Source organism: Populus euphratica, unplaced genomic scaffold (genome assembly GCF_000495115.2).
Source record: "Populus euphratica unplaced genomic scaffold, PopEup_1.0 scaffold93.1, whole genome shotgun sequence".
Taxonomy (NCBI): Eukaryota; Viridiplantae; Streptophyta; class Magnoliopsida; order Malpighiales; family Salicaceae; genus Populus; species Populus euphratica.
In genome coordinates this window covers 984,744-1,005,995 of record NW_011499873.1, presented here as the reverse complement: position 1 = coordinate 1,005,995, position 21,252 = coordinate 984,744, and the positions used below count along the sequence as shown (strand labels likewise).

The 21,252-nt window shown below is 34.0% G+C and overlaps 3 protein-coding genes across 10 annotated transcripts; 2 read left to right on the top strand and 1 right to left on the bottom strand.

The window, feature by feature from the left end:
* Positions 1 to 1,926: 1,926 nt before the first annotated feature.
* NPQ4 (Chlorophyll A-B binding family protein) lies at positions 1,927 to 3,906 on the bottom strand. Its single transcript, XM_011029227.1, has 4 exons — positions 3,613 to 3,906; positions 3,396 to 3,512; positions 2,530 to 2,773; positions 1,927 to 2,348 (listed from the first exon to the last, which is right to left on the bottom strand). Exons 1-4 carry the CDS (start codon positions 3,823 to 3,825, stop codon positions 2,104 to 2,106), a joined length of 819 nt encoding a protein of 272 aa, XP_011027529.1. The 5' UTR covers positions 3,826 to 3,906; the 3' UTR covers positions 1,927 to 2,103.
* An 8,639-nt stretch (positions 3,907 to 12,545) lies between these two features.
* Positions 12,546 to 17,103, top strand: LOC105127801 (filament-like plant protein). 8 transcript variants are annotated; one of them, XM_011029226.1, is made up of 6 exons: positions 12,547 to 12,974; positions 13,662 to 13,839; positions 14,443 to 14,638; positions 14,939 to 16,320; positions 16,438 to 16,597; positions 16,697 to 17,103. In XM_011029226.1, exons 2-6 carry the CDS (start codon positions 13,729 to 13,731, stop codon positions 16,843 to 16,845), a joined length of 1,998 nt encoding a protein of 665 aa, XP_011027528.1. In that variant the 5' UTR covers positions 12,547 to 12,974; positions 13,662 to 13,728; the 3' UTR covers positions 16,846 to 17,103. The 8 variants fall into 8 exon arrangements, with proteins under 8 accessions (XP_011027527.1, XP_011027526.1, XP_011027521.1 ...); XM_011029225.1 differs by having other exon boundaries at positions 12,546 to 12,974; positions 14,939 to 16,287; positions 16,441 to 17,103; XM_011029224.1 differs by having other exon boundaries at positions 12,546 to 12,974; positions 14,939 to 16,287; positions 16,438 to 17,103.
* A 1,777-nt stretch (positions 17,104 to 18,880) lies between these two features.
* Positions 18,881 to 20,759, top strand: LOC105127800 (chlorophyllide a oxygenase, chloroplastic-like). Its single transcript, XM_011029218.1, has 4 exons — positions 18,881 to 18,989; positions 19,569 to 19,805; positions 19,896 to 20,000; positions 20,241 to 20,759. Exons 2-4 carry the CDS (start codon positions 19,680 to 19,682, stop codon positions 20,538 to 20,540), a joined length of 531 nt encoding a protein of 176 aa, XP_011027520.1. The 5' UTR covers positions 18,881 to 18,989; positions 19,569 to 19,679; the 3' UTR covers positions 20,541 to 20,759.
* The last annotated feature ends 493 nt before the right edge of the window (positions 20,760 to 21,252 follow it).

The following is a 21,252-nucleotide window of genomic DNA, read 5'->3' as shown; positions in this document are numbered from 1 at the left end:
CCAGGAGACATTGATGATAGGAAAAGTATTTCTGGCTACATTTTCATGCTTGGAACTGGACCAGTTTCTTGGTCTTCAAAGAAGCAACCAGTTGTAACTCTATCCACTACAGAGGCTGAATTCATTGCAGCAGCATACTGTGCATGCCAGGGAGTTTGGTTGAGACGAGTTCTTGAAAAACTGGGATTTTTTCAAAGTAAATGCACAACCATTTTTTGTGATAACAGTTCAGCCATAAAACTGTCGAAAAATCCAGTCATGCATGAGAGGAGCAAACATATAGATGTAAAATTTCATTTCTTACGTGACTTGACAAGAGAGGGAATTGTGGAACTGGTACACTGCAGCACACAAGAACAACTTTCTGATATAATGACAAAGCCTCTCAAATTGGAAGTGTTCTTAAAGCTGCGTGACAGACTTGGTATGTGTTTGAAGCTAGTAAACTGATTGCAATTCTGCAATTCAGTTTAAGGGAGGATATGTTGAAGCATGCATTAAGTTTTAATGTTTTCAGTTAATAATTCCCTGATGTTAGGGTAATCTGTTAGTGCAGAATAATATTTGAATTGGTTTAGATTTCTCACCATGTTTTTAGGAAGTAATAACGTGAAGTTTGTTTTTCTATTTTTATTCTGTAAAGGCTTATATATATAGCCATTAGTGACTAAATAAAGGTATGTTTCATTCTTTTAAACACTGAGAGTTGTTTATTATCAGTAGCTGAGAGTTAACAAAAACACACCCCTGTACAGTGTATACATATATAAATTTTCAATGAGAGCTATTTGAATTCAGCCACCAGCACAATTTTTTTGCTTTCATATTGCGATCTATTGTGGATTGTATAGCCGAGAATTTCCAAAGAGATGGTGCCCAAATGGCTATAGTTTTATTTATGAAATGTTTAAAATTCTAAAAAGTTCGATTGATATTTTTATTTAATTTATATTCAAAGAACACGTATTTGAGATTGCTCGAACTTTTATATATATATATAATGTTGGATGATGGGAAATGCTTCATGGTGTGATAGTTTTTTGTAATGTAGGATAATGAAAAAGGCATCTTATATGTTAAATAAAAATTATTTTAAAAAATAATTATTATTATAATATCACACTTCTAAATCACCAACAAGACTACAGGATAAAATTCATTATGGGAATTAAATTGTAATTCTTATAAAATACAAGGACAAAAAATTCAAATAATGACCAATTTATAATAAAAATAAAATATAGAGATTAAATTATTTTTTTCAGAGTGAGGGACTAAAATAAAACTTTATCAAATCATTCATTACATTACTAAAATTTTGCAACCAAACCAAAAAAATATAATGAATCATCTCATTATATTACAATATTTTTTTCGTTTCACTAAATATTATAATAACACTAAATAAGGCTTGTTCATATTGTTTGTTTTTTGGTTTATATATATGCCGTAACTATCTTTGTTGTAACCATTTGCAGGTTTTTTTTTCCTTGGCAAAGGAACACTTTTATCTTTTAACCATAAACTAATTTTCAATTAGGTCCCCCCAACAAAAAAATTCTTTAATGGTTTCTTTATGTACTGGACATTACCCAATTAACACTTCCCTTAAAATGTCTTATTTTAAAATCATAAAAAAAAAAATAGAGGCCGGTTTGTCTTAAAACGATGCTGTTTTCTTCATTAATTTCCATGACGGGATTAATTGGGTAGATGTTTGATAGATGACGAAAAACGAGGGATTCAATTGGGAATTGTTTTTTGTTTGGTTACTCATTTGGGATTCATGTGACTTCTGAGGAGCAAACATGTCAAGACGTTTAACAGATTCCTGAGACTAGCAAAGACTATCTGTTCACCGGAGTTGTGCTCTACTCCCAAATAATGATGGCCATTACCTGAAAGAAGAAAAAACAACTCTCCATCTGCCTAAAAACTCTCCTATCATAAAACCTGCATTTGGATGCTACTCATGAAAGCAGAAGAAAATCATGTTTCCAATGAAGAGGGCAATTGTTGTTTGTTCATGCAAGAAACAGAGATGGAGAGAAGGCGCTAGTTTCTAAGTAAACATCAAATTTTACAAGACATGAGCTAGCTCATCTACTCTTCATCCTCATCGGTCACGAATTTCCCAGTCCCAGGATTCAATGCGGCAACAAAGAAGAAGAGAACGTTGAACAACACAAGTGGTTCAATTTCATTGACTGGAATCCCTGTCTCGATGTTGAGTTGTGCTAGAGCTCCCTTTCCAGTTATGATTTCTCCAATTAAAGAGAAAGCGATGCCCAGCTGAGCCAACCTCCCCACGAAAAGTTCATTGGATTTTGTAAATCCAAATAGAGGACCTTGCACACAACAAAACAATGAAAAATTCTTTCAGAACACATGTCATGCATCTTTGGATATGTGCCTGATCCGGTGCTTTGAGGACTAGAAACGACATTTACACTGAATAAAAGTGAAAATGAAATGGCAATAAGGAAATTCAAGAGAATAGATGATAATGTAGAATTGCAAATTAACTACCTCCCTCCTTGAGACCCAATGCTGCCCTGAAGCTTTTTCCTGGAGGGATCACAGCTCCTTCAATGCCGGTTGTTGGGTCATCAATGAAGCGGCCACGATCACCCAAAGCTCCAATGGCTCCAAGCAAAGTGAAAAGGATGAAGAAAAGAAGAAGTGGTTCTGCTTCGTAAATGGGAATTCCAGTCTCTAGGTTCAACTGAGATAGAATTCCTTTTCCTGTTATTGCCTCTCCCAACAACGATGCCTGCAAAGATTGCATTTATTTAAATTAACAAAACTTTCTATTATTCTACAAACATGTGTTTGCAACAATATCCAAAAAGCTGGCCTCATCTTCTCTGTTTTCTTCGCCTTCTTTATGAAATGCCTGAAACCAGGACAAGACAACTCCACTGTAACACCAGGGGGCGATGAAGCTACTCGAATAGGCAAACCTCTGTGCCAGCCCTTTGAGTTTTCCTCAAACTACTTTAAAGCTAGTAAATCGAGCTTGTTATTTCAGTCCAAATTCTAGGTCATTGGGCAACAAAGTATCAATGCTTGTTTGACCAAACGGTCTCTCTAAAATAAATTGTCTCTCCTCACACTTAACTTACATTTTTCTGATTTTTCATGGTGAAATTCTGAAGCATGGCTAATCGCGCTGACATTGCAAGTTATCATTGATATTGGTTATTAATTTCTTTTGCGAGTTCTAATTGCTATGGTTTACCAACTACTCTAATGATGAACATATAGGTTGGTCTTTTTCTTGATTTAGAGGTACACTTGCCTCCTATCAAATTACGGAGAGACAAGAGATCATTGAAATGTGATTGCATGCTAAAAGATCTAACCAAATTTTCAAAAGCAGGGCATGGACTTACAGCAAATCCAATCATGGCAACACGTCCCACGAAGAGCTCATTCTGCTTGGTGAAACCGATGCCACCAGAGGTACCAAAAATACCATCTTCAACCTTTGGCTTCGGTGGTGGAGCAGCCTGATAAGCGAGTTAAAGAAAAAACACACACAATAAAGTCAGATTTTATTTATTTACTTATTTAAATCACATAATTGACAGCAATTAAAGAAACGCAAACCTTCTTAGGAACCGCCTTGGTTCTGGGTTTGAAGAGAGCAAGCGTAGTAAAAGCATTGGATGAAGAAGCTTTGCTAGGAAGAGGATTGTAGAGAAGACGAGAGAATGGTGCAGGCCTTAGTCTCTGAACTTGAAACTGAAGTAAAGGGTCTCTCTTCAAATCCACCACTTGCCTCGTAGGGACACCAGACATGAGCACCATGGTTTGAGCCATCGTGTTCTCTCTTGTGTTTGTTGTTTTTCTGGCTCCTGATGGCTGGAAGGTTTAATGAGCTTGTTTCTTTTATTCTCACTCAATATAATGCTTCATTTTTCAGAACCAAATGCGTGCCTCAGATGTGGATAGTTAATGACAGGCAACAAGAGTGACCACGTCTACAAGTTGCACCTTTGTTTTGGATACATAATGTTTGGAGCTCAAAGCTTAAGAAGTATGCGAAAAGGACAATTTCTCAACAAGCATTGGAGGTTTGCAAGAGGAGTGTATATCTTGATTCTTGACTCGCAACTGAGTTTTGGATCAACTCGACCATCAAGTTCAAAAATTCTTATGGTTTTTGGTTCTCGATTATGAATGGCACTATTAATGGATTAGGCTGCTGAAAATTTAAGATTTATTGGTAATTCGTCTGCTGTGTTTAAGAAAAATGAGACGCATTTCATGAAATTTAAAAGGGTATTTGGAATTGCATTTTAAACTGTATTTTTTAACAATAAAATAAAATTATTATTTTAATATATTTAATTTTAAATAAAAAACATTTTAAAATACAAAAAGAGGGGATTACATTTCTTTCTTTCTTAAAAAATCAAGTTGAAGTTTTGCCCAATTGTGTCACCATTAGTTACAAAAAAACTTATCGGTATTTCCAGGATAAAGAAGCAAAAAAGACATGATCTTTTTTATTTGGAATTTTTTAAAAAAAATATATGTTCTTCTAATATAAAACAAGGTATGATCAACATTAATTTTTTATTAATTGATTATTGACAGACGGCGATGGACTGTAAAATTCAAGATGGTGAAGAAGATTAATAAAAAGTGTTGGAAACATAATAAAGAACAATTTCAAAATGCATAAATTAATTGAAATTACCACCATTTACCTATAAAATATCATTCTTTTCCGCCACACCCAAAATGCTCAATTTTCTCGTATAAATTATTCACTTCATCATCCATTCTGCTGTCATCGTTAACCAATCTCCTCTATGTAGCAGCCGTTCCTCTCTCACAATCCGTCGATCCCTGACTCATATTCTTAGCTACTAATTACATCCGCTACAAGAATTTATTTACGAGCATGATAGAATTTGTTTTTAAAAAATTCAAAAAATATATCAAAATATTTTATATATTTTAAAATTATAGTTTTTAACCAGTTTTCTTTATCTATATTATATATGCATCTTAAACCTCACCATCCACATAATATTATTAATAGATATGGATGGAAAGATTTTTATGTATGATTAAGGAATAAAAAACTAAGATAGAACACACCTAACTTCACAGTTGAGAAACAAATTCGATCTAAAACCCTAACAAGAGTGACCGTGCGATTTTTTCCTCGCCAACGCATATATTTTTTCGGTCAAATTTTACTACTTCAGAGTTTCGTTTATGACGCAACCTATACAATGCATGGTGCTTTTGTTTTCATGGTAAATGATACAATCACGACAATAATGCTGGAGCCGCCTCCTTCCAAGCAACGAGCCCGAGCCCCAGAAAGGCAAGCAGGGTAGATCAAACTCTAATCTCTGAGATTAGAAAATCTGTGATCAGGAACCAATGGAAGCGCAGACAAAAGCCACGTCCTAGATTTTTCTCTCGGACCTCACCCTCGCAACAGAGAAACGGCCACCCGGTTGGTGGAGACGGGCACCACACAGTGTCACAGTCACCCCAGTATACACCCTGCTCTAGCAAAAAGACAGCCCATACGGAGGAATCTAGAATAAACCCTTGATTTGACACCACCCAGACAAATTGACTGTTTGAATAAGTCACTATTTTTTAAAATATTTTTTATTTAAAAATATATTAAAATAATAATTTTTTATTTTTTAAAAAATAATTTTTCATATCAAAATTAAAATCATCTAAAAATATTTTAAAAAAATTTAATTTTTTTAAAATATAAAAATAATATCAACCAACCTACCTATAGTTAACTACTTCATTGGATATATGCCAGGCCGTAGCGTTATTTTTATGGATGGATTTCAAAAGGAGATCATTGAAACAACAGCCCACAGGCCAATAACTACGAAGAGAGGGCCAAGGCCTTATAACATTTCAAGCCAGCAGAACATCCCGAAAAAGCCTAAGCTGACCAACTTCATGCAATAACAAGGGGCCCTGTTAAGGAAGCATCTAGAATCATTGAGAGGCCCATGATCAATCATGTCACGCAGGAAGGTCGCTCGCTCTTGTTACCCTACTATCCCGAAAAAAATAGGGAGCTTATATGAACGGCGAAGCTGTTTTATTTCTTCCTTTTCAATTCAATCCTCTATTTTTTATTTTTTTAACTTTCATCTCTCTTTTTTCCACTTTCAATTTTTTTATGTTATCATGGGATTTTTTTAACAATCATTTAAATTTTTTAATCAATCAAGATTTTTGAGTGATGGTGAGTTAACTTTTATATAATTTAATTTTAAATTTAATTTAAATAAGTTAATTAGCCAAAAATTTTTCATCTTTTTTTAAAAAAAATTTGTTTTCAAATATTTTTATCTATTAATCAGATTTTTTTTTAATTAGCCAAGTCAATTAAATCATATCAAAACAATTTGAACTTAGAAAAAAGTTGGGTTTTAAGATTTTTTATATCAATTTTATTATTATTTTTTTATTTTTTATACAAATCATTTAGTTTGTTTTTTGAGTATCTAAGTCAACTAAATCATATTTGAGTCAACTATCATTTAATTTAATTATAAATCTGATCTAGATAAAAAATCAAGCCATGATATTTAAAAATTAATTTATTAGAATTAACTTAATAATAATAACTTAAATATTTTTTATCATCTTAAAAAAATTTAGTCACACTGACATCTTAGTGCGTTATTGTAAACTCAGTATCCCTATCAAGGGGTTTGGAATAATATACAAGTTGGAAACTACAATACATGACAGAAAAAAATAATGTTTAGTTTGTAAGACGGGGAATAAAATTTCTATATTTTTAGGAGACACGTGTAATAAAAGTAAAGAAGTAAAATTTTATTTCAGAACTATCCTCGTAAGTTTTACAAAATTCTAAGCAATGTCTCATAATTATCGATACTAGCCATTGATTTTGCATGAGTTATTTCTAACCATTGGATTTGTATAAACAAAAAATGTAAACGGTATAAAAGCAAAAATAAGAAAACACGAAGAAGGAAGATAAAGAAAGAGCAGTGAGAAATCTTTTGGATATATGACTCCACCATTGTTGCTAGATAATAACAGCACCCCAAACAAAAGTCATCGTCTTCATGAATTTATAAACACCAAAATTTCACCATTTTACCTTTACTCTTGAATGTTAAATATGTTTAGATCTAGAGTTTGAGGTATAAAAATTTGCAAATCGAGTTTTAGGTTAATTTGTTATTTAAAAATGATTTTTGAAGTTAGATTGGTGTTTAGAAAAACAAACGAAATGTTTATAAGTGTTTCTAAGTGAAAAATATGCAAGAAAATAAGTAATAGAGAGGATATTTGAATTTACCATTGAATTTTACCTGATTCCGACTCGATTAATTAAAATCCAGCATGCCCAAGATGTTTAACTTTTGGTTTTTTTTTTTTTTTTTCTTTCAAACTTCTGAGCCTAGAGTCAAGCCCTGGCAGGCGCCATACCCAAGATTTGCTTGGGCTCAACTCCTCGCAAACTTTGTTTTTATATATATATATATATATTCTATTTAAGTTTGTTTATATATATATATATATTCTATTTATTTTTTATTTTATTTTATTGTTCGTAAAATATGCTGTAAATTTTGTATTTTTATGAGCTATTTTTACGTGCATAAAAGTCAGGGTTTGTCATTTTTACTTCAAAACACGATTTTTTTTCAGGAAAAAAGGTTTTATCAATATAAAATATACATGATTTAGTGAAATAGATACAAAGAAAATAAAATACAAGGAGTAATATGTATCTATTTTTATTTAAACTATATCATTTTACTATTAAGTGAAAGAAATATAACTTTATATATATATATCTTTTTTATTATAATTTTATATATATATATATATATATATTGAACATAACATCTATAATATTAGGTACAGAGATTGGGTTTTTTTATATTAACATATATCAATAAAAAATTAACGAAATATAATTAACGAAAAACATATCTTTAATTTTATAACCCGAATTAGGGTGTACAAAAAAATATTTACATTAAAGAAAATAATAATAGCACAGCAAACATGTCTCTAAACCAAGTAAAACAGGCACGTGAATATTATACGGTTCAAGGGTGAATTAAATTTAAATATATTTTATCTTGTTTTGTTCTTCGTTATCAAAAAGGCATGTACAAAAATCTTATATACTGCACACCAAATCAAATATGAATAAATTTTATCTCGAGCGTCTCCTCTCATCTTGTCTGATCTCTGTTATATCATCTTTATTGTTTTACATAGCATTCTAAACCCAACCTAACTCTACATGTACAGGCTTCATGCCTTCAAGGTGTCATGGATCATTCACAGATCTCCTAAGCTTCACATTTCAATATCTGCGATAAGCATCCCGAAGTTTTATTTCTCTACAAAAGGTTATGGCGCTGGCGCTAGAATGCAGTTGATGACAACCAGTTAGAAAAACGTTGGAGCAGAAAGAACAATCCCAGCTGCACACATTGTATGAAACAGAAATAAGAAAATTAAACTTTATCTGTGCGCTTATCTCACGACATGTCCGCGTTATGGTATGGGCTCGATCTCTGTCAATAATTTATCTTATTCGCACAACACGGGACAGTGGACAGACACCAACAACAGAAAGCTGGTGCTTGTGACCTCCACCGAGATAAGAACGCATCATCTTTTGACTTATGTCATCCATCAATATATAGTACTGACTACTCACGGCCTCATATTAACCATGATCCCATAAATCAACTTATGAAGACCCAACAAACAGCCTGGCATAACATAATTTCAGCCATCGGCGAGAAGAGATGGATGTGATCACAATTTTCTAGCTTCTTGACTGATCTGTAGTTTAGCTTCATTTTTATTAGGCACTTGATTGCACTTAACGTTCATTGACTGTGTTTCTCTAGCTAGCAGAGAACATCAAACACCTGTAGTGACGCATATTATATCGATGGCTCCAACTGTCATTTGAAAAGAAGAGAAATTCACATACATGCACGTTATGTGGGGCTGCTTTGAATTTTGATGCCCCTTTTCTTTTTCTTTTTCTTTTTTTTTTTAATTTAGATAACCAGCGGGGGCGGGGGCGGGGTTGCTGCCGTGCTGGTTGGGGTTTCCTCCTCTCTTCCATTTTTGTATCCCTCCGGTGCCTTAACCCCAGATAGTTAATTTGCGTTCTCTCTAGCTAGGTTATCATGAGCAGTAAGACCATTGGTTCCGGAAGTTGTCTGCTATAGTGCTATGAGTCGTAGCGACGGGAATAAACTTTTAGAGGGACAAATTTTGCATATATGGGGCACCTATTAGGTATTATTACGCCTCCATAAGCTTTCTTTCTTGTTGCAATATATTGCAGACCTTCTCTTTTGTTTGATCATAATCCCCCCTGATCTTTAATTTTAACTTTTGCAGCTACCCATTTGTTTAAAATATATGTACCGTAGTAATTATATGAATTTAACCTCCATGCTTGAAGCAAATTGGCGTGGAGATTGACTTGCTGATTAATTAATAACCTTGAACCTTTAAAAAAAAAAAAAAAAAATCTCGTTTGTTTTTACAATGACTCCCAGCTCGACCTTGGTGTATTCTGTGTTACAAAAGATGCTTTGCAACTACAAAATCTCGTATGTTCACAGTATAAATTTTAATATAGTATTAGTTTTTGTATAATTCCAAGGCGAGTTACTTTTTTTTTTTTTCATATTGTGCTCTTAAAATATATATAGAAAAAATCTTGAAACATCCATTCACATTTGTTCCTGGCTAGTCTTGGCACTAGCTAGAAACTTTCTTTTTTTGTCACGTGTATTTGTAAAATGTAGCATGGAAAAAATCTAAATTAAATTCTAAGATTGGCGAAATTAATAGAGAAACACTTCTATGCCTTGATAAATTTTAATTTAATAATCTAGTAAAAAATAATGATTGTTTATATAAATATAAAAACCCAGAATACAAAAATAACCAGAAAAATAATTAAAACAACAAAAACAGTCATTCAATTATTAAATATAAAACTATAATTGTTTTTGTGATTTGAAAATGCGTCCCAGCTTCTTCCCTGATCTTGTCTCATCTATATTGTATATAAACACATACACGAAGTTTCACATCATTCATTCTACTTGCTAGCGTATATATAATTGCTAGATATATAATCCTGGTGGAAACCTAGATAAAAGTGCACAATTATTCCGGGAAGGGTTAACTTGCTGGGGGGACCCTCGTGAAAAAATATCCGGGCCCTCCCAAATGAGAAGCACATTATATCCGCCATGGCCTCCTCGACTTTGTCTGTCTTCCACGTGACTGGAAAGTGTTTGGATTGGACTAGCTCCCTCCATGATTGATGTTGTTGTTTATAATGAAGAGAATAAAGTTTCAGAGGGGAGAAAAATGGGAGGAGAGAAGAGAAATTTTCTTCCCTTCTTGCTTTGCATCGGAGGGGAAGCACTGTGAGGTTGAAAGTTGAGTGAAAGCCCCTTTTCCCTTAAATGGAAACGAATGGAATTAGGGAGGTAAGGGAAGTGTTGCTGATAAATCACAATAATGATCAATCATCATGTTGGTGGCAAAAGCTTGTCTTCGAGATTTGAGGAAAATCTACTATTTTATCCATACTGGAATTTCATACTTGAAATAATAATATATTAGCAAGTAAACCAAACTTCGCTACAGGTATGATTAAAAAAAAATGGAATATAGAAAAAAATATACAGGCATTATTGACATGTTTTTTTTAGCAATAATAAAAAAATTATTTGCGAACTCAAAATTTATTGGCCTTGCTAATGTTAAAATAATTGTTAATGCTAACCATACATTAAATTGTAAAGATAAGAAATAGATGCATATTAGAATACCTCGTCTTGTAACATTGGAGCTCTTTATTATTTGTATTTAATTACATGAAAATAATACTTGTTGTGAAAAAAAAAATTAATTTCATCAAAACAAACTAATTTGATAGTAGAATCCAGCATTTTCTTATTAGTATCTTTTATTCTAGCAAAAAAAAAAATTTGTTATGTGTAACTCATTTAAAAAATATCAAAAGCAATCATAACACATGCCCAAAGAAATTTGAACAATTCAAGATAATGATAAAAAAAAAAATCTCTCGGGTTATAACCCTTTTGTCTAGTTAAGACATATTTATTTTTTGAAAATGAGGGTAAAAAAATAGAGGTGAGGAAAAAAGACATAATCTTATATGAAAACTGAGTAAATTATTATAATGAATTTTAATTAAAATTCAAGATTTATTGGTCAGGCATTTTGGATTTTTTTAATTACACTAAATTGAAATTTTAAAAAATAAAGTTTAGAGGAGTAAATTAAAAAAAATGAAGTATAGTTCTTGATAAAAAATTTATGAGATATAATTTTATCAACCATGAAATTCAAGTATAAAATTTTATCAAGAATTAGACTATTATTTCAAGAATTAAACTACGTATTTATGAGATCAAGATGCACAATAAAAAGATTCATGTTGTATCTGGTAAGTGTTCAGGGATATAAAAAGATAGATATATAAATTACAACATAGTTTGTTGAAGAAATAAAGACAAACACATAAAATAAATTTACAGTTAAAATAATCTTAAAGTGTATTTATTTACTCTTAGAATAGAAAATACCATAGATATGTCTTTCTTGTCTTTATCCTTATATACTAACTGAACTTCATGAGTAGATAAATGGAATCAACTCTAGATTTTTTTTTTTTTTAGACTCGACCTGAACCGGGAGCTGAGGAGACCAAATACTAGATCTGAGCGGTGAGTCCGGACCGGGTTTTAGACGTGAGATTTGGAATATTATATTTTACTATGCCGAGAAACGGTAACATTTTCTCCATGATAAAAGAAACCCGTTTTTCGTATACGGAGTTTATTGTCTGATGTCGTGGCTTATACGCACTGTATGATCAGCAAGGTGGTCAAAGTCCAAGTATATTTTATTTCCCACTAAAGAAGTTTTCCGTCCATAGAAAAAGAAACACGTAGAAATTAAAAAATAAAATCGAACTTCGAAAATACATGCGCCGTGCTCTCCGAATCGTCGGATGTAAGGACTGGCACACATCTCGAGAAATGGGATCGCAAATTCACAATATCCTGTCTCTGGCTTCAGAGTTTTTTTTTTTTTAAAAGAGAGATACGAGACCGCAGTAAAGGCCACCGCGCCCTCCCCCCCGCTAACGCGACGTTATTATTGGATTCCTCCACAGCCCCAAAAAATCCAAATACAGACAAATAAACAACTGTTGGGAATTTGTTTTAAGAAAAAAAGCTGAAAACGTACAGAGAGAGCAAAGAAAGCATGAAAATGACTCAAAATTCAAAGGCAAAGCGACAGAGAGAGCGTCTCTCCAAACTTTTTTTTTTAAAAAAAATGAATAATACAAATATATAATCCATTGATCACTATTTGCTACTCAATGGGCGGGAACGAGAGTTGAGCCCCTAATTTCAAACACATTAAATAAAAAATTAGTTATTAATTTCTTATTGTCTGTACCAGACAAGAAAAGCTGAAAAGCTGTTTTTTTGAGGTCTCACTCCCACACTCCGTCTCCCTCTCCAGTCTTTTTTCTTTTTCACTCACAGCTCCACATTCACAGTCACATGCACTTCTGCTCCCTTTTTGTTTTCCTTTCAAATTATTTGAAAAACAAGAGAAATAATTTAAAGCGAGAGAGAAAGAGAAAGTAGAGCTAAAAAACAAGAAATAGAAACCCACTTTTCACCTGCCCCGTTAATGTTGTGTATCTTGATATTTATATCTCCTGAGTGACATTCCACAGATTTTTGCAAGAGCTATATTATTGTTTTTTGTTTTTTTTTTTATTAATCTCCGTGTTTACCAGCAAATCTTAAATCTTGAACCAAATTCCATCTGTTTTGTTTCACATTCATCACTCTGGCTTTTGTTTCCATCTCCGGTCAGAGGTATTTGATCTCTATCTTTCCAACTCTGTTCCTTTCAACTCCACTGTAATTAAATATTATTTTTATGTCTTTGGAATCCTCAACATTAGTTTTGGGTTGTATGCTTTGATGGGTAACCCAAAGTTGGGATCTTTTGAACAGGTGTACTGGGTTTTTCTTCTTTCTTTTCTACTTGTGAGTTTTTTTTGTAAACAGTTACTGTTTCATTAATACTGGCTCATGTTTTTGCTGTGAGAGTTTTTTTTGGAAGATTCAAATGTTCTTTGTCCGGTGGGTTGTTCCCATTTTGTAACTAAATAATTGGGTCTCTGGTGATTTCTTTGTTATCTGTTCTTACCAATTCCATTTCTTAACTTCTCCATCCATGGCTGTTGGTCAATTTGTCTCTGTTTCCCGCTGGAGTCCTTAAAGGTGTCATCTTTTGGTGGTGTTGTTGGGGTTGGATGGTTTTTGGGTGAATTCAAAGCAAAGCTGATAAAATTAGAAGACAAGTCATCTTTTTGTTTAATGTTTTAGATTGTCAACAGAAGCTGTTCGTTTCTGCATACTAAAAGGGCCTTTTCCTGCCTGCACCTCTTATCCTGCTATCCAATATAATTTTTCTTGTGCATCCATTTTTTTGTCTCTGAATTTATTGCAACTCATGTATTGACGCATAGAAACATTTTTGGTAATTCGGTGCCAAAGATGTACAATTATATGCAGATAAATACTTACTGATGAGATAGCTAGTGTCTGATTGCCATATCTTGCGATGGAAAAGAGGAAATGGTTGTGGAAGCGGAAGTCTTCTGAGAGGAGTCCTGGTGAAACAGACAGTTCGGGGTCAATATCTTCACATTCTGAGAGATTCTCTGATGATCAGGTCGGTGGCTGAATAGCCCTCCTCCTGTGAAATTTTAATATGTTCTACTCAAGTCTCTAACTCAATCACCATATATGGTCACAAACACCATATGTTCTACTCAAGTCTCTAACCCAATCACCATATATGGTCACAAACACCATTATTCATACCTTGGTTCACAAGAGAGTTATAATTTATTCATAGCGAATCATTCGACCCTCTCGCAAGGTTTCTGTTTTTAATTCCATGAGGTTGTCAATCTATTTACTGTTTCAATCTAATCTCAGTAATACAAGTGTTTAACTTGCTCCTGTTTGGATGCACCTCACATCAGCTAAACACTCCTCCTTTGTAGTTTTGAGAAAGAGAGGATGATGCACTCTTGCTATGATCCTTGTTCAGATCATTAATTGGACATTTACTATGAGAAGAAAACTCAAAATCTTGCTTGCTCTGTTTTCAAGTATCAAATAAAACACTGTTGAATTTTTTACTCCAGTGAGAAAAATGGTTGTCGAGTTGCCTTGCTCTTCCTCCATGAGTTGGCTTTTCTATTTTCTCACAGGCTTCAAATTTTTCTTTTTTGAATAATTGGTTTTGCCCACTTTCTCAATGTTGAAGCAGGAACCCTCAAAGGCATCTCCTACTGATAGTGCTCAATCACCGGAAGTCACATCAAAAACTATAACTACGGATGAAGATGTCAATGATAGGATTAAGAGTTTGACAGACAAGTTATCAGCTGCTCTTGTGAATGTTAGTGCCAAAGATGACTTGGTAAAGCAGCATGTAAAAGTCGCTGAAGAAGCTGTTGCAGGTATTTAGTTAGATACTAATGTACAGACTCAATTTCTACTACTTTCTTGTTATATTTTTAAAACAAACCATGTATACAATACACCATTTTTATATATTCCCTGATTGTTTTAAGACGGCGCATATCCTGAACTAATTGCAAGATCTGTGGATTATTCTGTGTTCTTTTATTATAAAGGAGTTCTCTCCACAATGTCATATATAGGAGTTCATTTAAATTCAAATTTCTGATGATATTTTTTGGAACGAAGCATAGCAAATCTTGCTTTATCCTCTACTAATGTACTCAATGAATTTATAGGCTGGGAAAAGGCTGAGAATGAAGTAACAGCTCTCAAGAAACAACTTGAAGTTGCAATTCAGCAGAAAGCTGGATTGGAAGATCGGGTGAGCCACCTTGATGGGGCCCTCAAGGAATGTGTTAGGCAGCTGAGGCAAGCAAGAGAAGAGCTGGAAGAAAAGATCCATGAAGCTGTGGTACAGAAAAGTCTCGAGTGGGAATCCATTAAATCTGAACTTGAGAACCAGTTTATTGAGCTCAAGACAAAAGAACCTGCTACCAAGTCTGAATCCCCCGCTCCGATTGTTGATGAACTGTGCCAGAAGCTTGAATATTTGGAGCAAGAGAATGCAACCCTGAAACTCGAGCTCCTTTCCCAGTCTGAAGAGTTAGAAATCAGAACAATTGAAAGGGACTTGAGCACTCAAGCAGCTGAGGCAGCCAGCAAACAACATTTGGAGAGCATAAAGAAAGTGGCCAAGCTTGAAGCTGAGTGCCGGAGGCTAAAAGCAGCAGCATGTAAACCATCCTCTGTTAATGATCACAAGACTTCTGCTGCGTCCTCAATTTATGTTGAGTCTCTCCCTGACAGTCAATCAGACAGCGGGGAGAAGCTTAATGCTGTGGAGCTGGATGCTCGTAAAGTTAGTTGCTCGGACCCATACAAGTCTGAACAAAATTGCTTAGACTCGTGGGCATCTACATTAATTTCAGAGCTTAATCAATTCAAGAATGAAAAATCTATCAATAGAAATCTCCCAGCCTCTTCTGTCGAAATTGATCTCATGGATGATTTTCTTGAAATGGAACAACTTGCTGCCTTGTCCGAGAATGAAACTGGAACTGATTATTCTAAAGCGGAAGCTGTTATCAAACAATCAGTTGATGCTGAAAGCTTATTGAGAGCTGAGCTTGAAGTCATGGCAAAACGAACTGCTGAATTGGAAGAGAAGTTACAGAAGGTGGAAGGAGAAAAGTTTGAATTGGAAGAGAAGTTACAGAAGGTTGAAGGAGAAAAGTTTGAATTGGAAGAGAAGTTAGAGAGGATTAAAGCAGAGATGGATGAGTTGGAGATGGCTCTAAATGAAAGTCAGGACAGGAATGAAGCATCACAACTTCAGCTGAGCGAGGCCCAACAGAAGTTGGTGGAGTTGCAAGAGGAGCTATTGTTGACAAATGAATCAAAGCAGCAAATTGAGTTTCAACTCGTTAGCATGGAAGCAGAGGCTCGGACCATGTCTGCAAAAGTTAACTCAATTCAAGGAGAGATTGACAAGGAGAGGGTTCTGTCAGCAGAAATCGCACTCAAGTATCACGAACTCGAGGAGGAGCTCTCAAGAAAGAAACAGGAAGAAGAGCACCAGCAAAATGTAAGCTCAAGTGGTGAACCAAAGATAAAGCAGGTCAATAAGCAATATCATCTGCATTATTTTTTCATTAACCTCTATCATGCAGCTATCTACATTGTAGATAGACACGTTTTGTGTCCCAATTATACTAACTGTTAGACTTGTGTGTAGCAGGAGGACTTTGATGTAGCTGCTAATAAACTTGCTGAATGCCAGAAAACAATAGCATCTCTAGGGAATCAGCTGAAATCTCTGGCAACTCTAAAGGACTTCTTGATTGACACTGCAAGCATACCAGAGTTCTCTACTGAAGGATCAGCAATTCCTAAAGGTAATGGAGAACCATGGAAGTTACACTCCAATGAAACATTTTCACCTAAGAGAGATTCCGGTTCTTTGAGAATTGACTTTGAGAATTCTGGCCCTGCAGTAAATATAAACGAAGGAGACTCACCCCCATCCGTATCATCGTCAGCTTCATCTGCCGTGTCATCAAATCACGTCAGTTCTGAGAAGAACCGAAATGGTTTTGCAAAATTTTTCTCTCGAAGTAAGAATGGGATACAGCTAGAAATTTAGCAACGGTTCAAGTAGTCGGAAATTATAAAAACGGAAAGGTAGATTGATGATTTGTTATTTGTGAAATGGGGAATTGGTTGAATGCTGATTAAATGCTGTTTAATCAGCGGTACTAAATTAGATGGATTTCATTATACATGAATGGTCTCAGAATATTAAATCCAAGCAAAGTTTTAAATTTAGACCGCTTGGATTTTGTGTTCATACTATGCAGCGAAAATGCTCCTGTCAGTCTAGCTTCAAGATTGGTAATTTGAATTCCTGGCATCAACTCTATTATTGCTAGATGGTTCAACTTCCTAAAGTCATTGTAGCCAAAGAAGTCATGCTTTCCAGCATTTGGTTTGGCTATGAAAATGAATAAAGAATTTGACTGAGGAGCTCTGGGTGTCTGCTCAAACTGCATTGGACAGGGGTAGGAAAGATGGTCACAGCTCACGAAGTGGAGTTCTTATATATATATATATATACATACATATTTCGCCAAGCTATAACAAATTATTTTTTAAAATAATATTTATTTAAAAATATATTAAAATAATATATTATTATTATTTTTTAAAATTTCCTTTTGTTATTACCATATCAAAACAATTCAAAAATATAAAAAAATAAATTGAACCTAAAAAATTAAAAAAATTCAAAAATATAGGTTAATTGAATGTGAAATAGAATTTAAAAACTGCTAAGAATCGTCACGTGAAACATCAACAGTGTCATGTTTTGAATATATAAGGATATAAAAGGGCTAGAAAGATTTTAAAGGCTTAGATGTAGGAATAAATTAAATGAAGGGTATAGTAGTAATTGATTAAATATATGATAAATATAAATAAGAAGTTAAAAAAAAAACAATAAAAGAGGGATTTGAAAATTTAAGAGAGAATCTGCAAGAGAGAAAAGGAAGAAAAAAAAAAGAAAAAAAAGAGAAATTAAAAGGAAAATATAAAGAAGTTATGGTTTTATTTGAATGGTGAATTTATGTTAAAAATTAAGGGATAAGAGTAGGTAATCTGTGAAAATTCTGGGTTTGAAGTTGAAAATGGTAAAAATGCAATTTGGTCCCTCAATGTTTAAAAAGTACAGTTTAGTCCTTAAATATTAGAAAATTTGCAGATTAATCCCTGGAACCTATTCTAAGATTCTGGACAGGAATTCTGCCTACTTTTCAGAATCTCAGATCAATCTGTAAATTTTAAAAATATCCTCTTCCCGCTAAGAATCATAAGTGAAACATAATAGTGTCATATTTTGAATATATAAGGATATAAAAAGGCTAGAAAGCTCTTGAAGGTTTAGATGTAGGAATAAATTAAATAAGGAGTATAGCAGTAATTGATTAAATATATGATAAATATAAATAAAAAGTTAAAAAAAAAAAAACAACAAAAGAGGGATTTGGAAATTTAAGAGAGAATCCGCAAGAGAGAGAAGGGAGAAAAAAAAAAAAAAAAAAAAGGGGGAATTAAAAAGGAAAATGTAAAGAAGTTATGATTTTATTTGAATGTTGAATTTATTTTAAAAATCAAGGGATAAGAGTAGGTAATGTGAAAATTCTGAATTTCAAGTTAAAGATAGTGAAAATTCAATTTGGTCCCTCAATGTTGAAAAATTATAGTTTAATCTTTAAATATTAGAAAATTTACAGATTAATCCCTATAACCTATTCTAAGATTCTGGACAGTAATTCTACTTATAATTTATCTTTTATTCTATTCCGAATCTCGCATTCAGAATCTCGCATGAATCTGTAAATTTTAAAAATATCCTCTTCTCTCATGCAAGATATCCTCTTCTCCAGAAACCTAGCTGGCAAGATATGAAGCAGAAAGCCCCGCGATTGCAAGAACCAAAATATCCTCTTCTCTCAGACAAGACCAAGCATGTGGTAGCAGGAGTTTCCACGTGTTAGACCACGGAGTCCACGTTTTTCCACGTGGCAAACCATGGGAGGCCAGCGGAGATCGCTCGTAGCGCAGCCTCTTATCAACAAATAAAACTGATTTTCCGTTTTCGCTCGCTCTCTCTCTCTCTCTCTCGGCTTTGTTTGCAGAGTTTCAAACGCCATGACCGCCTTTGCTACTGCTGCTGCTCTCTCTTTACCCAACTCTCTATTCCGATAATCTAAGCTCAACTGTAAGAAGGTAACCTTTTGCCTTTATTTACTTGCTAAGTTTATCTGGGTTCTTGCTAAATTTAGTGGAAGGGATAGCTATAATTGCTGATTCCTAACTACCTTTTCTTTTAAGTATATATCTCTGCTGAGGGATTGGAAATGGCTTTTAATTCATTAAAATACTATTATGCTATCCGCTTAACTTGATAGAAAAATGGTTTGATGTTAAGATAGTGGACTTTTTGGTATGTTTAACTGCTGAAGTTACCCGGGCTCTAGTCTACTACATTTAGAGGAAAGTTACTTGAGTTAATTGAATTATCAATGGTGCTTGTGCTTAACCTCACAATACGTGTTTTTCCGATATTTGTTTCCCGCTAAACTAATCTTGGTATATGGAAATCCGAGGGAAACTTTATGTGACTGGTTTAGTTCCAAGTAAGATAGTGACCATAGTCAACTCTGTACGCTGACATTTGTTGACCGATCCTGTTTGTGTTTATTCTGTTTATTGGTTTAGTTCTAAGTTAGATAGTGATCATGGTTTCCTGCTAAGGCTATTTTAAACTTTTATGGCTTAAATGGTGGTCTGTGTGTGAATTCTCAGGGTGTTAGAGGAGGGTTTGGGGTGTTTGCAGTGTTAGGGGAGGAAGGTGGGTTGTTAGATAAGAAGAGTACATGGGGTCCACTCTTCGACGTGGAGGATCCGAGGTCTAAGATGCCACAGTTTAAAGGGAAGTTCTTGGATTTTTATCAAGCACTTGAAGTGGCGAGATATGATATTCAGTACTGTGATTGGCGAGCTCGGCAAGATCTTCTTACTATCATGATCCTTCATGAAAAGGTCTGTTGAAATTCATTGCATAAATTTACACCGAGATTATTGTTTTAACAAGGCAACTTTCAACTCTCATCTTGAGAAATATGGTTGCAGGTTGTTGAAGTTCTAAATCCCTTAGCTCGTGATTACAAGTCTATTGGTACCATGAAGAAGGAGCTTGCGGAGTTGCAAGATGAGTTAGCCCAAGCTCACAGACAGGTTTGGAAATTATCCTCTATAACTACCTATGGAAAATGCACACCTGTTGAGACACAAATAACCACTCATTGATTACATGCATTCACTAGATCAGGATCCATTATGTAGATCAAGTGAGACACATATTCATCAAAGTGCCATCAAGCAAACTCTTCCACTTTTACCATTAAACTGTTGAGATGGTCTAGAGGTTTACCATTTTCATTAACTTGCTAATGCCTGGCCCTTGACTGATAACAGGTTCATATATCTGAAGCAAGGGTTGCTACTGCTTTGGATAAACTAGCTTACATGGAAGAATTGGTTAATGATAGGCTGTTACAAGATAGAAAGCAAGCAGAGCCTGACCAAGAATCCCCTTCTCCCAGCACTTCGACTCAATCTCTGGATACTGTAAAACACAAGTCGCCCCAGAAAAACTTGAACGTATCAGGTCCAGTTCAACCTTACCATCCTCGCCTTAAGAATTTCTGGTATCCTGTTGCTTTCTCCACTGATCTGAAGGATGACACAATGGTAAGCTACTCTTTTCAATTGTGATTCACTCAGTATGTTTTGAATATAGAGGGATAGAAAAAGGCTAGAAAGCCCTTAAAAACGTAGGAATAAATTAAATGAGAGGTATAGTAGTAATTGACTAAATACATGATAAATATAAATAAGGAGTTAAAAAAAAAACAACAACAAAAGAGGGATTTGAAAATTTGAGATAGAATCGGCAGGAGAGAGAAGGGAGAAAGAAGAAGAAGAAAAAAAAAAGAAAAAACCGGCAGGAGAGAAAGGGAGGAAGAAGAAGAGAAAAAAAAGAAATTAAAAGGGAAATAGAAAGGAATTAAAGGAAATAAGTTTAAAGATAAGATTATGTATAAATATATGTTAGTTAAGTTTTAATTTCAGTTTTGATAAATGTTAGGGTTTTGAAAATTTGTGTTTTGGGTTAATTGATGAATTAAGTTGCATGTTATGAGTTGATTATTGTGGGTAATAGATTGTTAAGTTGAATTTGAGAGATTGTAGATAAAAATGCTGATTTTGAGTTATGATTTTTATTTGAATGGTGAATTTGTGTTAGAAATCAGGGGATAACACTAGGTAATCTGTGAAAATTCTGGGTTTGAAGTTGAAGATGATGAAAATTCAATTTGGTCCTTCAATTTTGGAAAATTAAAGTTTAGTCCCCAAACATTAGAAAATTTGCAGATTGGTCCCTGGAGCCTATTCCGAGATTCTGAACAGGAATTCTGCCCATAAT